Genomic DNA, 27,439 nt, shown 5'->3' on the forward strand with positions numbered 1-27,439 from the left:
CTTCTTTAACCTGAAATCTCACTTCTTATTCTAAAACGACCCAAATCCTTGCGCACACGCGATGCCGCCCCGTAAGCATCTCAAGACGCCCACAGCCTTCGAGCAGAGCCAACGCAGAGCGCAAAACGAGCAGAGCAAGATACAGGCTCGGAGCAGGGGGCAGTGTCCCTGGCAGCGCTTCCAAGCGGGGAATCCAAGGGATCAGGAGCAGCCATGGGAGCAGAGGCTCATCCCCCCCGCTCCAGGTGATCCTTCCCTGCCCGGAGCTGTCAGCCCTGAGCCGCCGCGCACAGCCCGTCCCGCCCGGCCCGAGCCTCCCCTCAGCCGCCAGCGCAGCCCCCTCAGCGCGCTCCCTCCCCGCCGCCCCTCACACGCACGCTGCCCGGCGGCGGCGGCAGCAGCGGGGCGGTCTCCCGGTCCTCCTCCTCGTCCTCGTCGTCCTCCTCCCGCCGCTCGCGGGCGGAGAGGTACCAGCCGCGGGCGGGCAGGGGCAGGACCCGCCCGGACCCCCAAGGCGGCGGCGCCGCCATCGCCCCCCGCGCCCGGCGAGCGCCGCTGAGGGAGCGGCGGGGGCGGGGCCAATGAGGGCGTGGTCATACAGTGGGCGTGGTCATGCGCGAAGGGGCGTGGCTTTGTACCCCCATGCCCGCCCCGCTGAGGGGCCATGAGGGGCGGGGCGTTGTGGGCGTGGTCACCGCCCGGCCCCGCCCACCCGGCGCAGCGGCGATGACGCGCGCGCGCGGCGCGCGGGGCCCGGCATGAGGTGAGGGCGGGGGCGGGGGGGGAGAATTCCCTGAGGGGAGAAAGGGATAATCGGGATCGTGGTGCTGAGGGGAGAACGGGGTAATCGGGGATCGTGGTGCTGAGGGGGGAACGGGATAATCGGGATCGTGGTGCTGAGGGGAGAACGGGATAATGGGGATCGTGGTGCTGAGGGGAGAACGGGATAATCGGGGATCGTGGTGCTGAGGGGAGAACGGGATAATCGGGATCGTGGTGCTGAGGGGAGAACGGGATAATCGGTGCTGAGGGGAGAACGGGATAATCGGGATAATCGGGGATCGTGGTGCTGAATGAAGAACGGGATAATCGGGATCGTGGTGCTGAGGGGAGAACGGGATAATCGGGGATCGTGGTGCTGAGGGGAGAACGGGATAATCGGGATCGTGGTCCTGAGGGGAGAACGGGATAATGGGGATCGTGGTGCTGAGGGGAGAACGGGATAATCGGGATCGTGGTGCTGAGGGGGGAACGGGATAATGGGGATCGTGGTGCTGAGGGGAGAACGGGAGAACGGGATAATCGGGGATCGTGGTGCTGAGGGGGGAACGGGATAATCGGGGATCGTGGTGCTGAGGGGAGAACGGGATAATCGCGATCGTGGTGCTGAGGGGAGAACGGGATAATGGGGATCGTGGTGCTGAGGGGAGAACGGGATAATGGGGATCGTGGTGCTGAGGGGAGAACGGGATAATCTGGGATCGTGGTGCTGAGGGAAAGGATGGTGGCTCTCCATAGGCGCTTCCAGCCAGACCCAGCGTTGCGGGCGGCTTTATCTTGTGGGTTTAATCCAGAGAAGCGACAGGATGAGAGGATACGTCCCCAAGTTGCGCCAGGAAAGGCTTAGTTTGGGCATTAGAAAGAATTCCTTACAGAAGGGGTGATCAGAGTTTGGAAGGATGGAGTCACTGCCCTGGAGGTGTTTAAGGACAGATGGGGCCAGGCACCCCGTGCCATGGTGGTGGGTGCTCGGTCTCAGCTCGGCTCCATGGTCCCAGAAATCTGTTCCAGCCCATTGGATTCTCTGGGAACCACACCAATCGTTTCCACCCCAGGAAAAGCACGGGAATGCTCAGGCCTCTGGATGAGGATTTCTCCTGTGCAGCAGGCGTGTCTGTCGGAAGGAGGTGTGCTCTGCCAAAAGCCTGGCTTAGGGAAGTGGGCGGCCTGGGATGGGATTTGGGCGGGACAGGGGACGGGAGCAGGAGCAGCTTTGGCAGGGTTTGGGCACAGCAGGTTTATGAAGGACAGAGCACACAGCCTGTTGTTACCTGGAGAGGGGCAGGGCTGAGGAAGGCAGGAAAGAGAACCAGTTTGCTGGCAGAGCCTCTCCCTCAAAAGTCAGGAGAAATGCCAGCCTCGGGCACCATCTAAATTATTGGTTCCTGCCTTGAAGCAGCCAGTGCCAAGGTAGAAAATTGGGCCCCTTTGGTCTGTCTCTAGTGGAGGACACCATTTAGAGAAGTGTAGAACACTTTTCAGGTTTCCATCACGTGGATGAGCCAGGGCTCAGTGGCAGGAGCAGACATTCCTGATGCTCCTCTGGACCTTACTGGGGACACTGCATTTAATTAATGACCTTTTTGGTGTACACCTCATGGAGCAAAGATCTTACAGAGCATGGAACTCCTTACACTGGGGCATGGCAGGCAGAAATCACCAAAGAGTGATCACAACCAGCGTTGCTAATATCTGTTTTCTAGCAACCACTGCTTGGTAATGAATTTTACCAGACAAAAGAGAGATCCAACAAGAGTAGGATCAAGACAGTAGAAATCTTTCCATTTGGCTTACTGAGATTAAATTCACATTTATTAGAACAAAGAGAGGTCATTGTTTTTTGGCAGGAGGGGATTATCTCGCCTCTTGAAGTCAGTTAATGTTTGAGTCTAAAAGTACATTTGCAAAATAACAAATTTGCAGCATATATTTCATAATAAAGAGCTTTTACTAAACTATTGTGGATTGTTTGGTACAGATGGAAATTTTGGTTTAAGAGAACAGCAAATCCATGTGATTTGCAGCCTTTGAAATGGAATGATTACATAATGTCTATAAAATGAGTAATTTCTCTTCTAGGACTTTGTGGAGATTGGGATACTGTGCCAAACTACTGAAAACTAATCATTTTAGGACAGCTGCATCAAATACATCATTTCCAGCAGTTTGGACGCTATTGGCACAACATTCTGGCAGCATACCTGGGCTCTTTGTAGTAGTTAAAAAAAACACTTTATCCACAATGCCCGAAACTGTGGAGGATAAAAGTAATTCAGAACTGTATTTGCCACATCCTGGAGTGCGTGGGATGACGCTGCTCAACAGAGAGGCTTTCAGAAGGACAGTGGTTGTTCCAGCTCTTAAAGTCAAGAAAGAAATTGTGCATAGTGTGCTGAAGTCCCTAAAACAATCAGTACTGCAGCGCCCCGGCCTCAAGCGGGTGGTGGAGGATCCAGAGGATGAGGACATCAGATTTGTTATCCTGGATCCTCATAAAGTACCAGAATTCTCATTAGGAGAGTCAGAGCAGCAGGTCCTGAAACAGCTCAATGTCCATCCTGAGGTGTCCAAGTACCACCTGGAGCTGAGCTATGAGAATTTCAAGACGGAGGAGATCCTGCGAGCCGTCCTTCCCGAAGGTCAGGAGGTCACCTCTGGATTCAGCCGTGTTGGCCACATTGCTCATCTGAACCTCAGGGATCACCAGCTGCCCTACAGACACCTGATTGGTAGGTGAAGCAGCTCCTCTCAGGAAGGTGTTTGTGTCACCTGTATTTTGTTAAGTTGCTGTACTGAGGGGCACAGCTCTCCTCTCACTGTGGTGCTTTCACTGCACGGAGCCCTGGGCCAGGGTGAAGTGTGTGCCTTGAAAAGGGCACAGCTGCAGCCCTGAGTCATTAGAGGGAGGTTCCAACACACACTTCCTTCTGTTAATTTACCTGTAAACAGCAGGTTTGTTGTTTCTGTTGTAAAACATTAAAAGGTCCTGGTTCCTTAACTATAACTATCTCTCACTCTTTCTTTCAGGGCAGGTTATAATGGATAAGAATCCAGGAGTCACCTGTGTAGTGAATAAAACCAATATTATCGACAGCACATACAGGAATTTTGAAATGGAAGTGCTTGCTGGAGAGAACAACCTGGTGACCAAGGTACAGGCCTTTTCCCCCTGGTGTTTTAAATTTAATGTGGAACCTTCTGGAGAGGTGTGATGCAGGGATGCTGCTGAGGCCATTCCTTTGCACAGTGCCCTTCCTGACACCTGAGCCTAAGGGTTGGCTGTTACTTCTGCATGCCTTTGTCCTGGTCTGCCAAGGGCAAACTCAGCCACAGGGATCTGGAAGGCATGTATTCTTCCAAGTTCACAGCCTAGATTTAATGATGTGGATTTGATCTAAGGAAAACCAGTTTCCTCATTTCACCAAGCCTCTACAGTGGCTGGTACAGAAATTTCTATCTCACCGACTTTGCAACTTTGGCAACATTTTGCCTTTGCCTTTTTTCTCTCCTGTCAGCAGCAAGACAAACCTGTCTCCTCTGCTCTGACATTTATCAGATGTAATCACTGTGTAACTGCCAAGTGTTCTTCACATAGGTTTCTTGTCAGTAAATGGATACTTGGCCACTGCTTCCACAAAAATACTTTCTCTTATCTGTTAGCAGCTTTATACTTTTGAAGGAGAAAACATGAGATTACCAAATAAAAAGTTGAATGGCTTGGTGGAACACCCTGTTCATGCAGAGTGTTGGAGTGTCAAGGCAGCAGTGACAATTCAGTATTAGGCAGATGGTGTCACCGCACACCTGACACACCATGGAGCTGCATCCAGGAGTGCAGAGACACTTCAGGGAGTTTCTTGCTGGCAAAGCAAACGATGTGGAGATCTGGATCCCAAGTTCCTGTACCTTGGAATCAGACAATTCCACATGCTGGTGCAAAGAGAGTATTATCTTGCATCCCATTCTCATCTGAATAAACACTGTTCCTTTTCAGGTCTGTTCTTGAGATAGTGGTCATCCCAACGCTTGGGTTTGGATCAGCTTCCAGACTCTGTCACCTTGGGAGATGAAATACAGTATTTTTCAAGCTGCAGAACTGGCTCCCAGTGGCTTTGAATTTGGCTGACTGTTCCTGTTCTTGGGCCTATCATTCTCAGACACTTATTTACTGTGTGCACTTCACAAAGGAGGGCTTGAGGCATCTTTCCAAGGTCTGCTTTCAATAAAGGGTTGTCAGCCAGCCACAAAGCTCTTGAAAACCCTCTGATTTTTTTAGGGTCATTTTAAGTTGCTGCTTTATTTCCACCTGGTGATTGAGACCTGCAAAAAGCCAGCCATTGGGATTGACACTGGGGACATGGCTGTTTCTGATGAGTTGATCTGTTAAAGATTTAAGATCAGTTAATTTGATTGCTTAGCTCATCTGTTTATTTAAGATTCACGTATGCTACCAGTGGGACAATGCTGATGTACATGTTACCTTTCGATAAGGCACCTAATCTGGTAACGCTTAAATCTGCCTGGAATTTGAACACAGAGGCTTAAGCAAATGTTTTGGACTTCCAGGTCAAAGAAAATAACATTGCCTATGAACTGGACTTTTCCAAAGTGTACTGGAACCCGCGCCTGTCCACCGAGCACGGCCGAATAGTGGAGCTGCTGAGGGCCGGCGACGTTCTCTTCGACGTCTTCGCTGGCATCGGGCCTTTCGCCATCCCAGCGGCCAAGAGGAAGTGCCGAGTGTTCGCCAACGACCTCAACCCCGAGTCCTACACCTGGCTCCTGCACAACTGCAGGCTCAACAAAGTGGACACCAAGGTGAAGGCGTTCAACATGGATGGCAGGGACTTCCTGCGGGGGCCGGTGAGGGAGGAGCTCAGCAGAGAGCTCCCGCTCCTCCGGGAAGAACAGAAAACCGCCTTCCACGTAGTGATGAACTTGCCAGCTCTGGCTGTGGAGTTTCTGGATGTTTTCAGGCATCTCTTGGTCGGGGAGCCCTGCAGCCCTGCTGGCCTTCCCACTGTGCACTGCTATGGGTTCTCCAAGCACAGCAACCCAGCCAGAGACATTCAGGAGCGAGCGGAAGCTGCGCTGGGAACCTCCTTGGCTGGACGCTGCTCCACTTTCCTGGTCAGGAACGTGGCGCCCAACAAGGAGATGCTGTGCCTCAGTTTCCAGATCCCAGCAGACGTGCTCTACAAGAGGCCCTGCCCAGATGAAGGTAAGGAGCAAACCTCCCACGTGGCACTGGGATTTCAGGCGGTCCCACCTGGTCAGCCCCGTGGGCCACTGCTGGTGTGTGACAGCGGCGTGGATGTGGCACTGAGCGCGGAGGTGGCCGGCAGGACCGAGCGCCTGCACGTGTGCAGCAGCTGCAGGCCTTCCTTGCTTTGCTAACAGCAGCCTGCTCCTCTGATCCCAGCATGAGCCTCCCCAGAAATATGGTGGACTGGACAGGATCACCCCACAGGCCATAAACCAGACCTTTATGCCTCAAGTTGAGGCTGAGGGAGGATGGGGACTGGGTGATCTTTGTGGGCCCGTCCAGTGCAGGATATGCAGTGGCTCTGTGATCTATTGCCAAGCACACATCTCTGTTAGCTCAGTCCTTCCAAACTGGAGCTGTGTTTTTGCCCAGATCAGTGCACTTCCAAGGGGCTGGTCCCAGCTCTGACCTTCTCCTTATGCTCACACAGACTCAGTGAGGTCTGCAGTCAGCACATCAGCAGAATCAGGTTCTGTACCTGACTGAGTTTAACTGACACACAGATATCCTTAGTGATCTTCAGTGCTGATTTTGGTTGTTTGTGGGGTGGGGTTTTTTTGTTTATAATTGTTCATTGAAGAAACTGGTTGGTTTCAGTGACCTTGAGCTTTGCACTACATGATAAAGGGAGCAGGAGGAGGCTCTCATCTGCAGTTACATGAACTGGATGAAAGGAGTTTTTTTTAAAGCTTTAATGCCATGAAACTTATTTTTATGCTGTTGTTGGGTAGCTCTGAAATGTAGGTCAAAATGCAGCTCCATACAGTTTTTTGGAGAGTCTTTTGGCCTTCAGTAGAGACCCCCCATTATTGCTCTAAGAGTTTTCATTTGTGACTGCTAATCCTAATTTTAACTCTCATCTCTTCCTGTTAAATCCCTTAACAGAGCTCCCTTTTCCAGAGCTTGTGGTAGGTCGGTCTGTTTACTGTACATTAAATAACTTACTTTTTCTAACCTTTTCCAGCAAAACCAGCCTCAAAACGTCTGTGTACCAGCCAAGATTCTTCTGAAGAGAAGGTACTGAGTTGAAGACCAGAGCTATAGTGACAACCTTAGTTTGTGTAAAGGATATTGGGGTGTCTCTGTTTTACCTCTTGAGTAGTAAGGTGCAGAACTGTGTTCCTATCAAGTTGCAGCTTTCTTTTGGGAGCCTTGCTTCCTGCAGCCACCTTTTCTCATTGTGGGATCAACTGAAATTGCTACTACAAAAAATTAAAATGTTATTCTCTTAAAATTTGTTTTGGTACTTCCCTGCTCTCTATTGTTTCATGCCCTGTGCTAACTCAGTGGCAGGGCCTGGGGTAGTTTTCTGCTGTAGCATTTTGATGATGTGCAAATTGTGGGAAGAACAGACTTTAATGTCTTGTTGGGTCTAGGAAGGTGACTGATATAACCCCTGCCCTGGATTCTCCCCGACAGATGTTCTGGTTTCAGAATACTGGATTATGGTTAGCAGATGTACAAACAGCTCTTGTGTAAGCAAGGTAACCTTTCAAAAGCTTAACCTGAGATACCAAAAGGTATCAGGTTAGCTCAACATTCTGAGGTTTTGAGTAAAAAATTATTTTTAACACCAAGATTTAGTTAGGGATTAGTTGACTCCTAACACTGTGTTTGCTCACGGTTAGAGCCAGAAATACTTTAATGTCTTTTGCACATTTTCAGATAAAGTTCATGCTTGCATTGCAGTTCCAGGCTGAAAGCAGCACCTGAAAAACAGTTCTGTCCTCCTGAAACCTTGTCCTCCTGTGGCTTTTGTGCCTCTGCCCTCTCCAGCCCTCCCCACCTCTGCCTGCTCCCCTGCCGCAGTCCCTGGATGCTCTTTCTGCCTGGCTGCTTGTATTCTGCAGGGATTTGAAAAGCCTCTGCCTTTGATTTCCTTTTCTTACCCATCCAAACTATTGTTGGGCAATGTCAACCACAAATAGTTTATTTGGCCAGAGAACTCGGCTCGCCCTCTCAGTTTCAGATATTTTCCCTCAGCCCAAACTCTGAGCTCACGCCCAGCAACCAGATGTCTGTCACCCTCCTGGCCCTGCTGCTGTGGCTCCAGCCCTGAACCTGCAGCCCGCTGCATTTTTGGTTCTCACCCAAGCACCACCGAGGGCCACGGGTTTGTTTTGCTGGTGGCTCCGTGTGACGGCCTTTCCTTCCCTTGGCTGCGCAGCCAGGTTCCTGCAGGATCTCATTCCTCAATTCCCAGGGATTGTCCTGGCTCCCCCGGCTATCCTGGTTCCTCCCTGCCTGCGCTGAGCCCGAGCACTCCTGCTCAGGCCTTCAGCAGCAGCGCCTGCAGCCCCAGCCTGCGAGTGCTCTCCTGCCAACTCCTGCCAGGCACGGCTCTGCTGGATTCTGCCCCGGCCCCGCTGCCTGTCCCGTTTCCTGACACCTCTGCTGCTCTCCAGCTGCTCTCCTCCCCCTTTCCATAAACATCTGAAGGCAGCTCCTGTTCCCTGGGGCCCCCACAAACAGTGATAAGGAGTGCTGGAGTGATAAGGCCCCCACCACTCTGGAATGGTGCAGCCACCCTGGGATCCCTGCCTTACACAGACTGTGGGTGCCTGTGACTTCACATTGCTTCACAGCTCCAATTTAGGGCCTGGCAGCACTGCACCAATCCAAACCAGGCTTTGATCACCATTTCTGGGCCAAGCCTGTAAAATATGTAACTCCGATTTTCACTACAGTGTCCCAGGGCAGGCAAGGATTTGAAGTGGTAAAAGTTTTTTTCCCTGAAGGACTGAATGTCAGTGTCATTCCAGCAGCACAACTTCAGTTTAGATACCAGTCCAGCAGATCCATCACTGTGCTCATAACCAGGGGTTTTCCAGCTTTCTGTGCAGTTGCCAGTTCTGTGTACAAGAAATGGCATAATAAATAATAGCCACGCTACACACAAGTTAATGAGTGTATTGAAATCATAAATATTAATATGCATATGCAGTTCTGCATTCATTAGGGCATGACCTGGGGCACAAAGTGAGTATAAAGGGATCATTGGTGAGGTGCATCTTTGCCAGTCTGGGTGAGCAGAGGGGAGGCAAGGGGAGGAAGGAAGGAAGGATCTGATCTCACCTCTGCCTTCTGTAACATTCCTTGTCAGCAGCTGTTCTGAGCACAACCAAGGGGATTTCAAAGGGCAATGGGAATTTTGCCATCTCCCATTTTCTCTAATAAGAAAACACCAAGTCTGGAATAGATCTCATTCATCTCTTTATTACAGTATAGAAAAAACACATCCATCTAGTGCACTTCTCAGCAGGATTCAACATCTATGAGCAGGTGGCCTATAAAACATGGCCCAAGGTGGCTGTCCTGAGCAGCTTCCCACCTCCTGCAGTTGGTCAAGGCTCCATTACAAGGAGCAGGCAAGGAATACAAAAAGGATCACATCAGGTGGCAGGGATCATCCCCAAAGCCAGAGGGATCTACCTACCTAAAGAAACCCCTGAGTTTATGACAGAAAAGTTGCAAATGGAAATAAACAGGGAAAAAGCAAACATACAAAAGCAAAGCAAACAAACAAACCCCAAAAGGGAACCCCACAATTTTGACTATGACAGCGACTTCGCCTTCGATTGCTTCTAGAGCACCTCAGCTGAAAGACCTTGAGCTGAAGGTTTTTTTCCAAGCAAAGGTAAAACCAAGTGACACACAGAGGAAGGATCCCACACAAGAGTTGTGTCAGCAGATTTCCAGAGTTTCTTGTCTCATCCAGCTGGCAGGAGGAAAAACCCACTTGTCTAAACTGGGAAAACTAGTTTTATGGGAAGAAAATGTAGGCTTGAATATTGACACTAAATGTTATAATCAAAATGGCATTTAAATGCTTGTGCAAATAAAGCCCTGCAATAAGAGAAAAACCACAAACTTTATTAAAGTCTGGCTTTATTTAAAAAAAATTTTACAAGTGTATTTCTTTAAGCCTCAAGTTCACAGCTGAGTTATTCACATCTTCCATTAGATGTGGCTTATTGCTTCAGCCTCCCTCAGCAAAGTGCCACATGACTAACGAGTTTCCCCCTCCACAAGAATGTATCTGCCATTTTACACAGCTCTGGTGCAGAGGGGGTTTGTTTTCCCTGTAACGCTGAAATGCAGCTGGTTTTGCAGCAGAGGGGTGCACGGAGCAGTGGGTGCAGCCCGGGCTGCAGCGATCCTGCCCCACCTTCGCTGCCTGGGGTGGCTCCTCGCCCCGCTGGGTGTCCCTGGGTCACAGGCTGCTGCTCCCTGGCTAGCTGGGGTGCCAGAAGAGCCCACTGAACGCGTCCTGCAGGGCCCGGTGACAAGCCAGGGAGGACGTGTAGCCCCCAGCCAGGTCCTGCGGAGAGGCGGCTCGAACGTGGGTGAGGTACCTGCGGCAAAGAGCAGCGTCATTTCAGAGCAGAGCAAACACGGGACAGCGAGGTAGAGGCTACTTTTTAGGAGAAAGCGAGATGGAGCCGCCCACTGCCCGCAGGACACATCGGGATAAAACCTCTGTGAGTTAAAGCAATGACGCTCCTTCAGCCAGGCTGCCCCAGCCAGCACTCTGGTGGCACAGGGTTAGGGGCACCCAGGGCTTTGTGTTCTCTGTGCTCATTTCCCCGCTCCCACAGGTCCTGCCAAGACAAGGACCCCACCAGAAGCTTTCCTGCATCCCACAGGAACAGGAGGGTTTCAGCTCTGTCACTCAATGCCAGACGCTCCTCCAAGCTGACTGTGCTGGTTGCTCTGATGACCACAGGGCTGAGCTTCCTTTCCTTGCTACCTGTGCCTGGAGCCCACTGATGCTGGGAATTAGATCTGTGGGAGGCCACCATCATTTTGGCTAAAGAAGGTTCTAAACTTCCCCGTTATCATCATCACCCATTTGCAGAGCTGTCTAATTGTACCCCAAACCTTCCAGAGCATTGAGTTGACATGGAAATACAAACCCGCTGCCACTCTTGGCTCCTTCCAAGGGCTCCACCCCAGCCACACACGCTGAGAGCTCCTGCTAAAGGATGGCTCCATCCCACACTGTAACCCCACAGCTCTTGCACCCCCGTGAGACAAGCACAAGAGAGATGCTTCACCAGTTTTGCACCAAAACCCCATCAAACAGACAGACACAGCCCAGCAGGACCAGCATGAGAACCATCTCCAGTCCTGCCCATCAGACACAGCCCCATAAACACCAAGTGCTTTCCACAGGGGCGCTTCAGCCGCTGCTTTGATTCCTCACTTGGTACATGTTGCTCCTGGGAAGGTTGAGTCATTCCACCTCTGGCTTGGCAATCCAAGCATAAACTTGCAAAACGCACACAGCCTTTTATAATGTTATCCCAAGAAACCTAAAACAGCTGCACTTTTGGCAGGAAAATACAGGACCACCAGTAAAATATCCAAAACAGTTGCATCTTTTAATTTATGACTGTACACTGTTTCCATAAAGAGTATATAAAACAGGTCAGATTTTATAGGTAAGACATAATAAACAGTCATACCCATTGATGCCATAAAAGCATAGAGAAAGAGATTACTGAGAAATGATTAATTACAGTTTTAAAAACTGTATTTCTTGCACCTAATAACTACAATGCACAGACATGAGCAATGTTTCTGAGGGATTCTTGGTGAGATGCTGAAGTTGAGAGTGAATTTACCTCCTGTGACTGAGTTGAGGTGTTTTGTACCAAGCAGTGACAGAATCTGGCCCTCACTGCCAGACACTGGTTCCCATCAGCACAGACAGAGGCAGGAGAACACAAAGTAATAATAAAATAAACCCTTTTAACAGTGCTCAGTCAAAAAGAATCTACAAACACAGCAACAAAGCTGGTCCCATCTCTTAATTTGCAAGGGGAGGTGGTCTGCAGAGATGTCCTGGTTTGTGGCAGAACACATTTTATGGGTTTTAAATTTTTTTTGTTTGTTTTTTTGTTTTGTTTTGTTTTTTACATTCTTGTTACTTGTCCTTTAGTGTTTTAAGAGGAAGATCTCATCCTTCCAAAAGGACTTTTAAAACTGCTGTAGGATACAGGAGCAGGTTTCCCCAGCCAGGAATGATGGGCACTGACAACAACAAATAATTTCCTTCAAAATGATGGTGTGAAACTACCTCTACCCTCCAAAACAGAAAGTTTTATAAAAATCAGTTCCCATCTTGAATTTCATTTCTATAATATTTATTTCATTGCACAACTTCATTTTCCCCTCATGCATGAAACAGTCCAGTGGAAACGGGAGTATTTTACATTTCAGTATTAACAAAGGTTGGTTGTGCCTTTCTCATTACTTTTCTTATCTTCCCTTACTTATCTATCACTGAAAGGAGAAAAACAGTCTATTGTTTCCCTTTTTCTAGGACATCTGAAATTGGAGCATTAGTTTCATAAGACAACCTGACTTCCAGCCACTGCAGCACTTGTAGTTAATTGGGAGGTGATCGCTGAAACAACACAAAATCATTGCCAAAAATGCTCCCATCGACTTTTACTGCACAACCTGCCCTAATTTTCCTTACTCCTGTGAAATGAGCACCGGCTGCTGGCTGTCAAATGAGGTCTTTATTTTCTTGTTAAGTACCTGAACTTACTGCTCTTGACCCATTTAATTACTGTGGTCCACCAGGCAATTGCAAAGAACCTGCCAGGCTGAAGCCACACAATGAGAAGCAAATGATTTCTGCTGGCTTTTCCACAAGGGTCTCCATCTGTGCTGCCTGATTCCAGCCATCCCCCCCACAGGAGAACCTCTCTGAACTGGATTCCTGGGGTTTCTGGCAGAGGTCAGCACATCTTTTCATGTACACCTTTACAACAGCAGCAGGAAGAAGCGCTTGCCAAGTTTTATTTCCAAAAAGCCAAGCTCCGTTAGGTCTTGGGACCTGGAGGTAATTGCTCTCACTAGTTAGCAAATTCCAGCACACTGGGTCTGTTTTTCATAGGTTTATTTTAAGTACCTGTAAATCTTATAAGCAGAAACCAGGAAAAAGAGGTTTGCTTTTTCTGGTGCACGGTTTTTTAATGTAACTTGTTTTTACTGAGGGCAGACTAAACTCTGAAGTTAAAAAAAAGCCTGCACTATTATTTTTGAGCAGGGCTAAAGGGCTGTGTGTTCCCTGCCCCACCATTTCACACTTCCCATTCCCAGCAATGCCTATGCTCTGCCTCAGGCTGTGCCCAAACAAGCCCCCTTTCCTCGGCTGCAGCCTTTGGATGTTGATCTTCCCCATTAAGCTTTCACATCAGTTAAAACAACTTCATATTTTGTTCTTCATGAGCCTTGAGGGGCTCATTCTTGACCTTCAGTTTCTCATCACCCTGGAGGGGATGGGAGGAAAAAAAAACCCAAAAAAAAACCCTCCTGCTTTCAAGGAAAGAGGTGTAATTCACACTCGGTGTGGAGGCTCAGAATCAAGCTGGTTGTTCCTGGGAGGGGGTTTTCTTTGTGTTTTCTCTTTTCCCAAAGCTGTGTCACAACCACTTCCCAGGACAGGCCAGGGCTATGGAGAGCTGCATGGGCTCAGCCTGGCAGTGGATGCCATCCCCCTGTGCCTTCCCAGGAGCCCCAGTGCCCCTGGCACTGCTGCTGCTGAGAGCCAGAGAACCCAACAGCAGCTCAGCAACACCCAGGGCCACTGGCAAATATCCCCTCACTGCTCAGCAGGGTGGTCTTGTTCCAGGGAAATTCAGGAAAGACGTCAGAAACAATCAGAGAGAATGGAGAACCAGCACAATCAAACCTGGCTAAAATAAACACCAACCAGAAACCAAACAAAGCTAAAAACCTTCAGCTAAACAAACTAAAAGAACCAAACAAACAACCAACAAGCCCAAACCACCCCACAGTATGTCCCTTCAGCCACACAACTGAAAGTACCAGTGCTAGGGATTATTTCACACTATTTTCCTGCTACCCGAGACAATTACACTCCCAGAGGTATTTCTGCAGATGCATCACTTAGAGATACATATAGAATAACTGTGTATTTGGCATACAGATTTTTTTTACCTATTAGATATTTTATGGGAGTGAAGAAAAGAAAAATCATTCACAAGTTGTTTGACAGGGAAAGAAAAAAAGAAATAATTTAATTCTATTCCATGGAGTAGATTTACTGCTCATCTTACTATCTGCAGTATGACATAAAATAATGGGACAGACATTAGATCTCTGAAATTTTCCAGATTAATCATTTAAATAATAAATAGTAGCTGCATAAAGCAAGCAAAATACTCCAGTCTGGAAAACTGGGAAGCACTAGGAAGGCAGTAGCATAGGCTGCTGCATTCCTGAGCCTTTCTGGAGACAGCATTTTCACTGGATTTACCAACCCCTGGGATGAGTTATTGCTGTGCTGCTCAGAGGGAGCTGCAGGGACTGGGTCTCATCAGAAGGAAGAACTGGACTGTGTCTGGCCTGGCTTCTGCTGAGGAATGTGTGGCCAGGGTTAGTCCATCCCTGAGCAGGTACAAACTGAGCTCCTCTGCTCTGTTTTCCTTTGAACCACTCAGCTCTACCACAGTCGGGCAAACAGAATTTGTTTATAAATTGAGCCAAGCTCATTGCTGTTCTCCATTAAATAGCTCCAGGAAATGCATTGGTGGTGTTCAAATATGGTGTGGTTCTCCCTCTCTCAGACTAATATGACTAAGGGAGGGCAAAAACACAAGGCACAAAGCTGGTACTCAAACCCAGAACAGCAATTCATCGTTCCAGGGAGTAGCTACACGCCTGATCCTCACATTTAAAAAACAAACAAACAGATTTTCATCCATTTTAGCTGACACTATTTGGGCAGTATTATTGTATTTCGTTGTTAAACCCACCAGCTGTGACTGGTATCAGAAGTTCCTGCTGAACTCCAGCCTGTTCTGGCACAGAATTCCAGCTTAGTGCAGCCATGAGCTGAGCAAGGGCTCCTCATGAGCCCAACCAATCCCTCCTTGCACAAGGTCACACTGCAGCCCTGGCAGCAGCTGGGCACCTGCCACTCCTCTCCTCCATACCCCACAGACATAATGGGAGAAAATCTATCTAATAGCTGCAATCACTGAAGGAGTTCTGTTATTTGTTTCAGGTTTTTTTCAGTGCTTCTCTGTACACAATTGCAGTAATCAATGTGGGTGTCAAAACAGGGCTAAGCATGATGAGGGAGATAAAAAATACATTTTCACCTAGATTATGGCTCCTTATGGACTGAACACAGCCTGTAGTGCAGGGGTACAAGGAAAAGTCACTCTAAAAACAACAACAGAATTTTGGCTACTAAAAATTCCTGCCAAAGACAAGTGATCCAGCACAAACACGGCCCCTGCAGCCCCAGCAATCCCACCTGCACACAGCAGTGCTGTGCACACTCAGCTCAGTAAGCCAGGCTGGTTTGTTATTAGTAATAACCCTGTGCTGCTTTCTGAGGGCTTAGTGAGCAGAAAGTTCTCTCTGAGGTGTCAGATGAATGCCAGATCCTTCTCCATGCCACAAACTTGCTCAGCCCATTTCACTCACCCCTGCCCCAGGAACCTGCTGCAGAACCATCGCTTACTCATCACAATTCTGATTTCCAGCAAGGAAATTTAGTGCTGTCATCTTGCAATAAATTCTGCAAAAGCAGATGCCTTCTGTCTCTAATGGATCTCTTTTTGTTACAGTTAAGGATTAAGAAAAAAACATAACTAAGAGTTTAAGCTCCTAGAACTTTTAGGTTTTCTGAGTGAAGAACTCTGTTCCACCAGAAATAAACTTTCCCAGTAGAAAAGAGGAAATGCCCCAGCCCAGTAAATCAAAAGAAGAAATATAGGACTCCTAGTGATTCTTTTTTAACCTCTTCCATCTGCTTTTTCTAAACAGCAATTTGTTTCAAACACTGTCAGAATTTTCTCAGGGCAGGAGTCTGTGTAAACTGTGTGTAGTGAAACAAAGTACTTTACAATTAAAACAAAGCAGGTCTGCCACACCACACCTCAGCTAAGATGGAACAGGACAGAGTTCTGCTAGCAGACACTGAAAGAGGCAAAAAAAAAAAAAAAGCCTCAAAATGTGATATTAGCTATGAAACAGCTGTTGCTGATAATGCCAGTTCTGACTCCAAAGGTAAAAATCAGTGATGAGTTATTTCTCCCTCTTTTCCCCCATTCTCTTCTCCCTTACAATGTCCTTTATATAAAGGGCAAATCTTTTGGAAAACTCAAAGCCACCAGTGTCCTGCTGCAACAGTGACCCAGCAGCACCCTGGGGCTCAGAGCTCTCTCCCATCAGCTGCTGCAGTGACCAAAAAAGGAATTCCTGAGGGTCTAATGTAAAAACTACAGCACTTGAATTCGATGCTTCACATAAACTGTTTCCTCTGTTAATGGTGAAACCCATACATGACCTGTAAGATATATCTAGTGACCCATCTCAGAGAGTTTATTACAGATACCTTGATTTGGTGAGTGCAGTCATGAACCTTGGAGTACAAAAACCTTAAAATGCAAAGACCCAAAGTCACAGAAACTCTCCTCAGTGGGGGAAGAGAACAGAATCAGATTTTCCCATACTACTTTCCCTAAAAACTTCCTCTTTTTGTGACAAAATCCAGAACCCAGAGACCAAACATTACCACTGAAAAGCTAATACATTGGGGAGTGGAATGGAGGGAAATTTCTTTATGACAGCTACCTCAAAATATACCTTCAGTGCTCCTCATAAAAACCCCAGCTCTTCTCCTGGCAGAAAAAGAATTTTAAAGGAAGAAAAGTTTTAGAGAGCACCTGGTTCTCCAGCATTTCCCAGCCCTGCAATTCTACCGCTGTCCTGGTTTTCAAACAGATGTGAGACCAGACTCAGGTACTTGCATTTATTTAACACATAAACATTTGCTTTTGGAGTAACTGAGAAGCCAGTGCTGTTGCCTTGAGGTAAGATGAAAAGCTACAGAGAAATTGAGATCAAAGGAAAAGGAGAAATGCCTTCCGCCTCCCAGAAACTGATATAATTTTAAAAGAAGTGGATGTTTTAAAGTGTAAAGACAGGAAACTAACGATGAAAAAGGTTTTATAGAATAAAGGAACCTTTGTACTCCTCTGCCCTGATATGCATTTTGCACATTTCCTCTGCTGCAGGCTGGATGCAGCCCTGGGACAGGACCTGCAGGCACTGCCAAAAAAATGAGGTTTGGACAATTCCAGTCCCACTGCAGGGCCCTACCCAAGAAGGCCCCACCTCAATACAACTATTTCATGTAGAAAAGTCTATAAACTCCAAGTACAATGGACCACAGACTTTGAGACTATCAACTTAAAGCACTGTAGCCTGTAGATATAAAAATTACTTTGAAATGGGACATAAACCCCTTAAATGGTGCAAGCTGACCTATTTCCATCTTCAAAAGGAACTGTAAATCCAATTACACCTGAAGATTTACAAGTGTTAACAAGTTAAATAAACCTCCTCTTTTCACTGAGGAGTTATCCAAGCTAGAGATTCACATTCAACAAGAATTCCCATGTGTAAATCCACTGCATGTTTGAGAAACACATTTTGCCCCTCATATGAGCCCACAATTCACAGTGGGTATCTGCATATTCCCTTTGATAACAACCAAATGCTACATTTAATCAGCTTCTCTTAACATTTGATCAGGCAGCATCATTCAGACAAAGCATAACAGTTCCAACCTTAGAAAACATGAATACCAGTGCAAGAGAGCAGCCAGTGCTGTCTTTGGAGCACTCAGTGATTCTAAGCTCATGTGGGAAATCTTGAACACAGTTTCAAAAGTTAAAGTGATGACAGAGGTCATCTTGTTTTGTTGGGGTTTTTTTAGTTGAAAAGAAAAACAAACAGCCCTGAAGCTGTGGAAGTACATTACAACCCCACCGAAGAACCCTTAGAGAAAGGAGGCATATCCTCAGCAGGTCTAAGGTTACAGGTTTCTGTGCTGTTGCAGGGTGGATTCAAGACAAGGATTATCTGGAAGTTCTCCTCATTTTAGCACATGACCGCCTATTTTAAAATAAAAATAGGAAATGGAAAGCGGAACCTGCAAATACACGGATCCTTTGCAAGCAAAGGAAAACTAAAGGCTACGCAAGCTCTTTTTGGTCACGTGTTTCAGCTCTGTAAAGGATCTTTTCTATAAATTCCATGCTGGCTTCTCTTTCTTCAATTGTTGGGGAGCTTCCTAACATCCCAGTAAAATATTTAGTTGTTTGATGGCTCCACACATGTCAGAGAAGAGCCATCACTGACTGTGCTGTATAAACAGTTTCCTTCTTGTTGCTCACCCACGCATCTCCACTCCACACATTCCTGCCAGCTCCAAAATATGCACAGGCACTACCATTTGGATTATTTTTTTTTTCCCCTTTTAAACTGCAAACATTTCTGTTTCAACTCCTTCCCAAAGAGCTGCTGGCATTCCTTCCCCCCATGCACTTAGCTGTAAGCAGAGGTTAGTGTTTATTTCTAGAAGCCTTGCTCACAGGAAGCCTTCCTTCAGCGAGCGACTTCCGTAAGCGCAGAGGGGCTGGGATGAGCGGGGGGCACCTGGTCCCCCATTTGTCATTTTCCTGAGGTCACCCGCCAGCTGTCTGTCCTCTCAACACCCGGCCCCAGCCCCGCGCTCGCTGCATTCCCCTCGCTCGGCTCTCCAGCTCTGCACTTCCAGATCCAGTAAATCAATCGGCCCCCACAGAAAGTGCTCCAGCAACTGCAAGCGAAGCGTTGGAGCAGCACAAGGACACTGCAGGGCTGCACTGCAGGGCTGCAGCTGCATTTAGTCCGTGACTAAATCAAACTCTACTCGTACTTGACCCCAGGAAGAATGGCGTTGAACACAACGGCCTTTTCTCAGCTCTGATATTGGATTTTTTTTTTTTTTCCTTTTCAATGGCTAAAACAACCATTAAGCCACCATTTCTGTAATTGCAAAGCAGCTCTTTTTTTAATGTGTTGTGGAAATGTTTTGGCATAGACTGATCTCCAAATTCTTCATCTTTCCCTCTGTCCTCCAACTCCACTCTTCCTCCACACACTGTCTTTAGGCACAAGGGCTTAAAGGGCACAAGAAGAACATGGATGTGTTTAAATATATAACTCTGAGGAAGTTAACCACTGTTCTGTAACTTTCTGCCTAAGTCAAGACTGTTTTCATAGACTTATCTTTTTTATGTAAGGATAGGGCAAGCTCAGTTCTAAAGACAGCACTGTGTCTTTTCTTCCCTGGGCTGGGCTCTGGGAATACTTCCCTTCTGCAGGCAAGAAGGGAGAGCACAGCTTTTATTCTGAAAGACAGTTCTTTTGGACACACAAACTCTTCTTTCAGGATAAAAATTCCCTCCTGTTCCTCCCACTCTGCCTTATTTTCCGTGTTCCACACACCCCACTGAGCACCATGAAACCCCCAGCACACAGCCAGAGATCCATATTGATGAACTGGGGCTTTGGGAGAGCTACATGAAAGAGATTCCTCCAGCACCAGCTTCCATGTAAATTATGCATCTGTAGGCAAAGGGAACCATTTCTGAACAGAGCACTCAGTCAGGAACACCTACAGAAGGAGGCTGGAGATGCACAGACACTTTTTTCTCCCTCTTTTTAGCACATTTTGCTTGATGCACAGTTCTGAGGCAACAGACAAGGACAGCCCTGATTGTATCACAGAATCACAGAATGATTTGGGATAGAAGAGATATTAAAGATCATCCAGTTCCAACCCCCTGCCATGGACACAGGGATGCCACCCACTAGCTCAGGACACAACTGCAGAGTCCAGGATGGCTCCAAGCAGACAAGAGGTATTATAGCCCCAGGAGTGCTGGATTTCAGGCCCAAGGCTGGAAAATGAAGTGGCAGAATGTTTTTTAAGTTTTTCTTGCATTTAAGGACTTGCTTTTGTCCCCAGATCACTGCTGATAGAAAAAAATCATATGAACACAGAAAAAGTGGTTATAACCTCAGCTTTGAAATAGTTTCCCCAGGCAGAAAGTCAGTTCTGTTTTCACTGTGACACAGCATCCTCTGTTCTGACTGAGTAGCAATGAATTCACATCATATGGCAATTCCAGCTTAATATGACTCAAAATAAAATAGCACAAAAATTTCTAGAGGGTTTTTAGCTGCTGATACTGATCAGATAAGTAAGCTGCCAAACCTAAAAATTATCTCAAATGAAAAACTACAAACTCTCACTTACTCATTTCAGATAAGAAGAACCCAAAGTTATTTTCTTCAGGCAGAATGCGGAAAGTGTAATTGTTGAAAGCAAATATTGCAGTTTGAATGACAGTATTTAAAGAAGATGAGATTGTTCAGGTCAAAAGAAGGTGAAAACCAGGTGGCTTTCTCTTGCAGCTGACTTGTGCTCTAATGCATGAGCCCCTCAGCCTCCTCAGGTTCTGGCTGCTGCTGCTCAGCTCAGCATTTCAGGCTGATGCTGAGATCAGGTTTACAGCTCCCAGCCAGGCTGGCGTTTGCTCCCCAGGAAGGCCTGGAAGAGGTGGGAGGGAGCAAAGAGGGGCAGGAGCTCGGAGAGAGGCTTCTCCTCAACACCAGGGATGGCTGAAGGGTGAGAAACATCTGCCCCAGGCAGGTGCAGCCTTTGGGCTGAGCCCCCAAACCCCCAGTGCAAAGGAGCTGCACAGCCCCACTCTGGCACGGGGCTGGCACAGCTCCCACGGGTGGGGGAGGAGGGGAAACTTGCCCTGTTCTCCTGAAAATATTTTTATGGGGGAATGAAGGGGGAAAAGCCACTCCTTCAGTCCTAGCCAATTTCCTCCTATCTGTCAGCTATCATCATTGAGGCTATTTTTTTGTTTTAACAGCTTAACAATTCTATTGTGAAATCTGGGTAAAATTCTCTGGATTTTATTGTCCTTCTCTATTGTGCCCTGGTAGAATTTCTAGAGGGGAAAAATGCAGTGATGATAGATCATCTTCATTTTACTCTTCTAAAAAGACAATGTTAAGTGTCTAAATTGAATATTTTTTAATATGATTTCTGTCAAATTAATTTTGATTTTCTATTGCTTTCAGTCTAATCCAATATTCTGAAACAGCAGAAGCACAGATATCCAACAGGAGTGTTCTGAGTTAGGCAGAACCCTTTAGTTTCACTCAGAAGAGAAAATACCAACAGAGTTGTTATAGAGCAGTGACATCCACAACTGCTGACATTCTCCATGGATTATTTGTTAACCACTCAACTTGCAAACTGCATCCCCAAAATCTGTCTCCAAAGAAGTTGTGCCTACTGACTGATTCTGAAACTGCCTTTAAAAAGGCAGAAAGTGCCTTTTAAACATTCAAAGAAAGTGGCCAGAAATCAGTGGGGATTGCTAATAAAAATCACATTTAATAAATTTTCCAGCTGAGGAGAGCTCCCAGTAACACTAGGTGGCAGAAGGCTCTGTCACATTGAAGACACCTGCAGATAGATAGACTCACAGAACTACTTGAGCTTGATTTTAGAAAAGCTAAGGGGAAAACAGTTGAAAGCAAAACAGTTCTAAGATCCCATTTTCCAGTTCTAACTCTGGCTTTGATATCCCTAGTACACTTTATTTCACCATTTAAGCTATCCCAGAATGTGAATACACCCTCTAAACCTGAACCTTTAATCACATCTTACTCAATTCAAATGAAATTCTGTATGTGACAGGTGATTCTATTAAGCTTTTTCGCAATTAAAAAGAAATTCACTGTTTAAAGAAATAAATGGCCACTAGGACAAGTACACAATAAAAAACATACACTGTGAGTTACCTTGAAGCAACTTGAAACCCAGCCTGGAGTGCTATACATTTCTGCAAATACACTTCTGCAGCTGAAAGAAAAACAACAACCTACAAACAAACTCATTCAAAACTGCTCAAGACTCAATGTGGGAAAGATCTGCTAAAAATGTCAGCTGCTCCCTCATGGAGGTGCATTTTCAGGAATACTTTGGTAAGTGCATGCAAAATTCCACTGCTTGTTTCTAGTTTTACATATTTGACCCTTTAAAAAACACCTATGCTCCATTTTCCTTTATTCTGGCCACTCTCTTTCCGACTGCTCTAAGTTTCTCTCTCATCCTCTATAGATCAAATCCATAGGGAAACAAAGAGGTGTCCCTGCCCTGGTGATGTTAGAAGGAAGCTGTAAATACACAAAAGAGGGAAAGTGAAAGCCAAGCACTGTCTAAATGCTGAAAACCAAAAAGCAGCAGGGGGAGAATGACATTTTTGCTTCCTCAGATGTGTAAGTTTGAATTGACAGCAAAGATTTCTCTGAGATGCATTTGAAGGGTGCTTCCCCAGGGGTGGCTGGTGCCAGCACAGAGCTCAGTGCATCGTGGAGGGTTATTTTGTACCTCTAGCCATGGAGGCTGTTTGTGTTTAAATATAGAATATTTTATCATTCACAGTTGTCAGCAGTGGAAATTGTCATCTAAGCAGGAAAAGATGCTGTTGAAGAAACAGGAGGGGTTGGTTAGAAAGTAAAAATTATTTTGGCTGTGACAACTCCTCTCCCTGCCCATTTTGAGGGTAAGGGATCACACCACCCATTGCAAATTGCTGCCTGAGAGTCAGAAAAATCAATAGCAGGTAGGAAAGCTGACTTGCCAATGCTACAGCCACTGCCAGCAGATTATTAATGCATCTGTCTGCATTCTTTAATGTTTCCTAAGAAGCAACTATGTTAACTGAAAAGGTGCTACGTGTCACCAGCCCTTCTCTTCTCTCCTCTTCATTTTCTCTCCATATTAAAACCTTTGCTACCAAAGAAAACAATCATGTTTCACCTAATCTTTTCCCAGCTTTTCTGAAGTTCAGTTCCTGCTCTAGAGCAATATATACAGTCTAAGTACTACCCCTGACAAGCTGTTTGACAGCCCTAAGTTGCACATCTTTTATACTCCCAGAGCCTTGGAGCTGGTAGGGCTTAGATGGGAAATGGAGGCCAATTAAAATAAACACAGACAATATCAATGCATTCTTCAGAAAGGCACAAGACAAGCAAAATGAAACACTACTGGCTTTTGCCCACAGTTAGAATTCAGCTCATCTCACAGGCTGAACGCTCTGGCTGAGGTCCAGAAAGACACTTAAGCACATGTCTTATTTTAAGCATGTGAGCAGCCTCATTGATTTTTCACTCATGCCAGGAAGAATATTCAATGCGCTTAAAGTTAAGCACATTGTTAAGTGCCTTCCTGGAGCAAGGCCAGGCTATTTAGCCCTTGCAAGAGTTAGTCTAGAGAACATTTACCATTATTTTAACTTCTCAAGACTTTCTTTGAGATAAAGTTTTATGCTGTATGAAAATATTTCATTCATACGAGCAGTGACTGGCTCACAGCAACCTTCAGGGACCAAGTATTCTTCCCCTTCCCACATCTTCTGAAGCAGTAACTGGAAGGAGTAAAGACACATAAGCAAATATACCAATAAAGAAAATTAGTTTTGAAAGGGAAGCTAGCAGTCTTACTGATCTGAAGAGCAAAATGAGCCCTACACTGAAAAGCTGACAGACATATTAATTTTCAATGAAAGCTAATAAAGTCATTTGCCAATGTCCCATTCCAATATCAAGTACCGTGCAGGAGCTTTGAAAAGCAAGCTAATTGTTGACTGAAATTAATTATCACAATAAGCACACATTCAATTCAATTTTCCCTTCTTCCTTTTACATCAAGTTAAATACAAAATTCAAGGAAAGGCCTGTTAGTGCTTCCTCAACATGACCTCACCACATCAGAGCACTTTAGAGATCAAAGGCACGACAAACACTTTGCTCTTTGCTACAACAAAGTGATGCCATTTGCTGTGTTTGCTACAGACAATTGAATTTTTATCTGGTTGGCATTATCCAAGCTCAGTATCATACCCTGAGTAAGAGCTAGAGAAAGGTGTTTAACAGTACAGCTCAGCAAAGCTGGACTGGGTGAGACTCACACCCCCTCCACCCCAGCCCCCCTCTCCAGGAGGAGAAAAGGGAGTGTGTGGCAGCCTGACTATTCCAGTGGGACCAGCAGGACACTGACAATTTGCTCCTCTTTTATGAGCAGATGTACCTTTCTACTTCAGGATTTGTTTTTTCCTGGTGAGTTTAAACTCAGTGGTGAAAGCACAAAATTGACAGGGGGATAGAGGAGCAGAAAGGCAGTTTAACACTCAATCACCTCTGAAACCTCAGGGTGACACAGCTGTACCTCTCATCATGTCTCACACCAATGCAGCTCCATTGATTTCATGCTACCAAGCCCACACCTGATGGCAACTCCAGCTTCAGCATCCAACACTCCACTTTAGAAACTGGTGGAGCAACCTCTGGGACCTCTGGAAAAACAAACTAAGATAACGAAGGCAGCCTGCAGACAAAAAAGACACCTCCTAGTGGATTCTGCTCTAGAAGTCACCAATTTGAAATCAATACTGTCTTTATTTTAAAATCTCTTTATTTTAAAATAGTTTTACATACCTTGTTGCTGAGATTATTTGGTGAAATTTTCTCACCTCTGTGCAATCAGAGCAGGAGAGTGACACTGAGAAGGCTGAGGCTGGAAGGGACAAAGGGAGCCCACTTGGTCCAGCCTCCCTGCTCAGCAGGGTCAGCTCAGGCAGGTTGCTCAGGGCTGTATCCAGCCAAGTTTTAGGATCTCCAAGGAGGAACACTCCACAAACTACCTGGACAACCTATCCCAGTGTTCGACATCCCTTGCAGCAAATGCATTCCAGTGGAATTCCATGTATTTCCATTTGTGTCCATGACACCCTGTCCTCTCACTGGGGTCACTGAGTAGTGCCTGGCCCTGTCCCCTTCACTCCCTGCCCCCCATCAGGTATTCACACACATAAACAAAGTCCTTCCAAGCCTTTTCTTCTCCAGATTGAAGGTTCCTCAGTTTCACTTCACAAGACAGATACTGATGCCTTGTGAAGGCTGACCTAGAGCAAAGGCTGGACAGAGTTAAAGAATAAAGTAGGGATTTATTAGGAGGCCTCAATGGATCCACCTTGGGCAGCACAAGAGCCCAGCCAGGGCTGCACCCCAGCTGAACCCAAAATGGTCACAAAATGAACAACCAGTCAGAAGATCCCTTACTTTTCTAAGTTCTGGTCGATATGGTTGCATATTGGAGTTAATTGTCCAATTACAGCTTTAGATTATGAAGCCCCATCCTTCTTGTTTTTCTCTCTTCAGTCTACTGTTATTTATGTTCTTGGACCTGAGATCTGGATCATTTGTCCTTGGTCCCCAGCTAGAGAAGGAATTGCTTTGTCTCCCTACTCTGTGAAGAGAGCTCACCATCCCCTAATATGAAGCCCAGTCCCACACACTAAAGTAGTACAAAATCTGAAAAATAGAAAAGTTAAAACCTGAGGCATCACCAATCCCTACTTGCTCCAGCACATCCATGTCAGGCACGGGGGATGCCAGGACAGGACCCAGCATTTCAGATGTGTCCCTCAGCAGTGCTGAGCAGAGGGGAATCATCACCACCTCCCTGAGCTTCTGGTGACACTGGCTGGCACAGCCCAGGGCACTGGTGGCTTTTCACCCCCACAAGGACAGGCTGCTGGCTCCTGGTCACCATGGGGTGCTCCAGGCCCTTCTCCATGAGCTGCTTTCCCAGCAGGTCACCCCCAGCCCGTGCTGGCTCACGGGGTTATCCCAGCCCAGGTGCAGCACCCTGCATTTCTCTTATTCTGCTGTGACACCATTTCTCCAGCCTCGAGGTCCCTCTGAAGGGCAGCACAACCATCTGGTGCACGAGCTCTGGGCTTGGCATCACCTGCAAAGCTGCTGAGGGAGCACTCCTTCCACAGCCAGCCAGGACAGAACAGAGTGCTGCTCCCAGTATTGACTCCTGGGGGGAACCACGGCGTCCTGCTTGGCTTTCAAACCCACAAATTAACAGGTATGTTAACAACTTTAGATAGTATTGGTTTATCCAGTTCCCTTTTTAAATTTAGGTGGTCAAATGAGTGAAATATTTTAATATATGCAAGATCTGTTTCTGAACAGTATCTGCTAGTTCAACTTGTCCTCAAAAGTGAACTTCCTTCAAGAAAACTTCAAAAATCATTTATGACTTTAGAAGGGGAAAGAGATTTCTCTTTTTCAGTTGCTTTAGTATGTAACTAACCCATACGGTGGATTTCCTTAAAAAATCATTCCTGCAGACAAAAATGCCCCTTCACTTGAAGAATCCAGAGCAACAAGAAAGCTGTTTTCCAGAACTGGGATTACAGCCAGTTTATGATGGATAAATATTGAATGCTTATGGCTTAATTATAATGTCACAGCATTTGCTGCCAGAATTACAAAAATATTCTTAAAATTATGCCCTAAATAGAATGTTGTTTAGTTTAGCTAAACTGAAAGCATACTCCAAGAAATGTGAAAAAACAAACACCACGATTCCAAATCTCAATTATGCACAGTAAGGGCTTGTTTTAATAAAAGTATATTTAGTGGCTGAATAAAGTTTCTCAAAAAATAATTTTAAAGATAATGAATTCCCGATGTCCAAAAAAGTGTCACATGCAATTTCATCAGTGACTCATGTAAACTAACCTCAAATTTAACCAAATGCAACTGTGATCAATATTGTGCCAATCTGAAAGTATCTGGGGTTTAAGGCAACAAAACCAGATGCAAGGATGAGTAAAAATTTGGAACCCACAAACAGAATGGATTTCTTGGCTACTGAAAGGTCTGGAATAGTTATACTGACAGGGAGAAGCCAAAAGAATGAGAAGTTTTGACAGTATTGCCACATTTAGCGGGAAGAGAGTCAAGTGCAGGAGGAATAAAAGGGAGATAGTTTACTGTCAATGCATGTTATTTAATTTTTTTTCTTTTAAAGATGGCATCCTCCACTTGAGGCACTTGACTGTTCCACACACCTCTCACCTGTTGTACAGTGTCTAGGGATGGACTTGCAATTATGTTCCTAGGCACTTTTGTAAGGCAAAACCCAGAAATAAACAACAAAAAAACCCAACCACATAAAATATAAATACTGTCAGATTTACCAACATATTATTGAAAAAGCTGTAAGAGTTACTGAACAAGGTCAGTTATATAGAGTAGATTTGGGCCACAAAAGAAAAGGACATTTGAACTGATTTTACCTTCGTTGTGAAACAAACCTGAAGGGTTGTGCATGACCTGCTCACCAGCGCTGTGCTGTCCATCACAACCTCACAAGAAGGTGACAGAGAATAAAAAGTTGTCTACATCAAACCCTTTTTATTATTTATTTTATTTATCATCTCTTGGCAGTAACACTTATCACAAGCTGCAATGGAAAAACCCATGAACTGAAAACAAAAACGGGGCTGAGAGAAGGGAAAAGGTGTCAGAGTGGAGAAGGGGAGTTTTATTTCTCCAAGCAATAACCCCTACCATGACAGCCTCGCTGGCTCCTTCTCCACTGACAGGAAATTTCTGTAA

General features: G+C 46.2%; 3 protein-coding genes across 15 annotated transcripts in view; 1 reads left to right on the plus strand and 2 right to left on the minus strand.

Moving 5' to 3' along the window:
* SLC38A6 (solute carrier family 38 member 6) overlaps nt 1-610 on the minus strand; it is a 38,536-nt gene extending 37,926 nt beyond the window's left edge. For 9 of the 12 annotated variants that reach the window (XR_012056563.1, XR_012056562.1, XR_012056560.1 and 6 more), the window contains exon 1: nt 372-609. Coding sequence is in view for 3 of the 12 variants with exons in the window: in XM_072930522.1 (XP_072786623.1) it covers nt 372-530 (159 nt within the window). In the remaining 9 variants the exon portion in view is untranslated. Of the gene's footprint in view, nt 1-22; nt 346-371 lie in introns of those variants that run through there. The other 3 variants (XM_072930524.1, XM_030275167.4, XM_072930525.1) reach the window with 3 other exon arrangements.
* A 27-nt stretch (nt 611-637) lies between these two features.
* TRMT5 (tRNA methyltransferase 5) lies at nt 638-7,280 on the plus strand. Of its 2 annotated transcripts, none has more exons than XM_030275166.4 (5): nt 638-763; nt 2,860-3,509; nt 3,808-3,932; nt 5,347-6,001; nt 7,011-7,280. In XM_030275166.4, exons 1-5 carry the CDS (start codon nt 759-761, stop codon nt 7,073-7,075), a joined length of 1,500 nt encoding a protein of 499 aa, XP_030131026.4. In that variant the 5' UTR covers nt 638-758; the 3' UTR covers nt 7,076-7,280. The 2 variants fall into 2 exon arrangements, with proteins under 2 accessions (XP_030131026.4, XP_030131024.4); XM_030275164.4 differs by lacking the exon at nt 638-763 and adding an exon at nt 1,391-1,907.
* Nucleotides 7,281-9,242: 1,962 nt separating this feature from the next.
* Nucleotides 9,243-27,439, minus strand: part of MNAT1 (MNAT1 component of CDK activating kinase) — a 116,996-nt gene continuing 98,799 nt past the window's right edge. The window contains exon 8 of the mRNA XM_002200599.7: nt 9,243-10,401. Within this exon, the coding sequence (XP_002200635.1) occupies nt 10,281-10,401 (121 nt within the window). The 3' untranslated portion in view covers nt 9,243-10,280. The remainder of the gene's footprint in view (nt 10,402-27,439) is intronic.

The sequence above is a fragment of the Taeniopygia guttata genome, chromosome 5, assembly GCF_048771995.1.
Source record: "Taeniopygia guttata chromosome 5, bTaeGut7.mat, whole genome shotgun sequence".
NCBI lineage: Eukaryota > Metazoa > Chordata > Aves > Passeriformes > Estrildidae > Taeniopygia > Taeniopygia guttata.

Coding starts and splice junctions, on each gene's coding strand:
- TRMT5 (XM_030275164.4), top strand. CDS start 1,714: ATGGGGCCAGGCACCCCGTGCCATGGTGGTGGGTGCTCGGTCTCAGCT. Junction 1,908..2,859: donor GGCGTGTCTGTCGGAAGGAG/GTGTGCTCTGCC, acceptor TTTCTCTTCTAG/GACTTTGTGGAGATTGGGAT. Junction 3,933..5,346: donor AGAACAACCTGGTGACCAAG/GTACAGGCCTTT, acceptor TTGGACTTCCAG/GTCAAAGAAAATAACATTGC.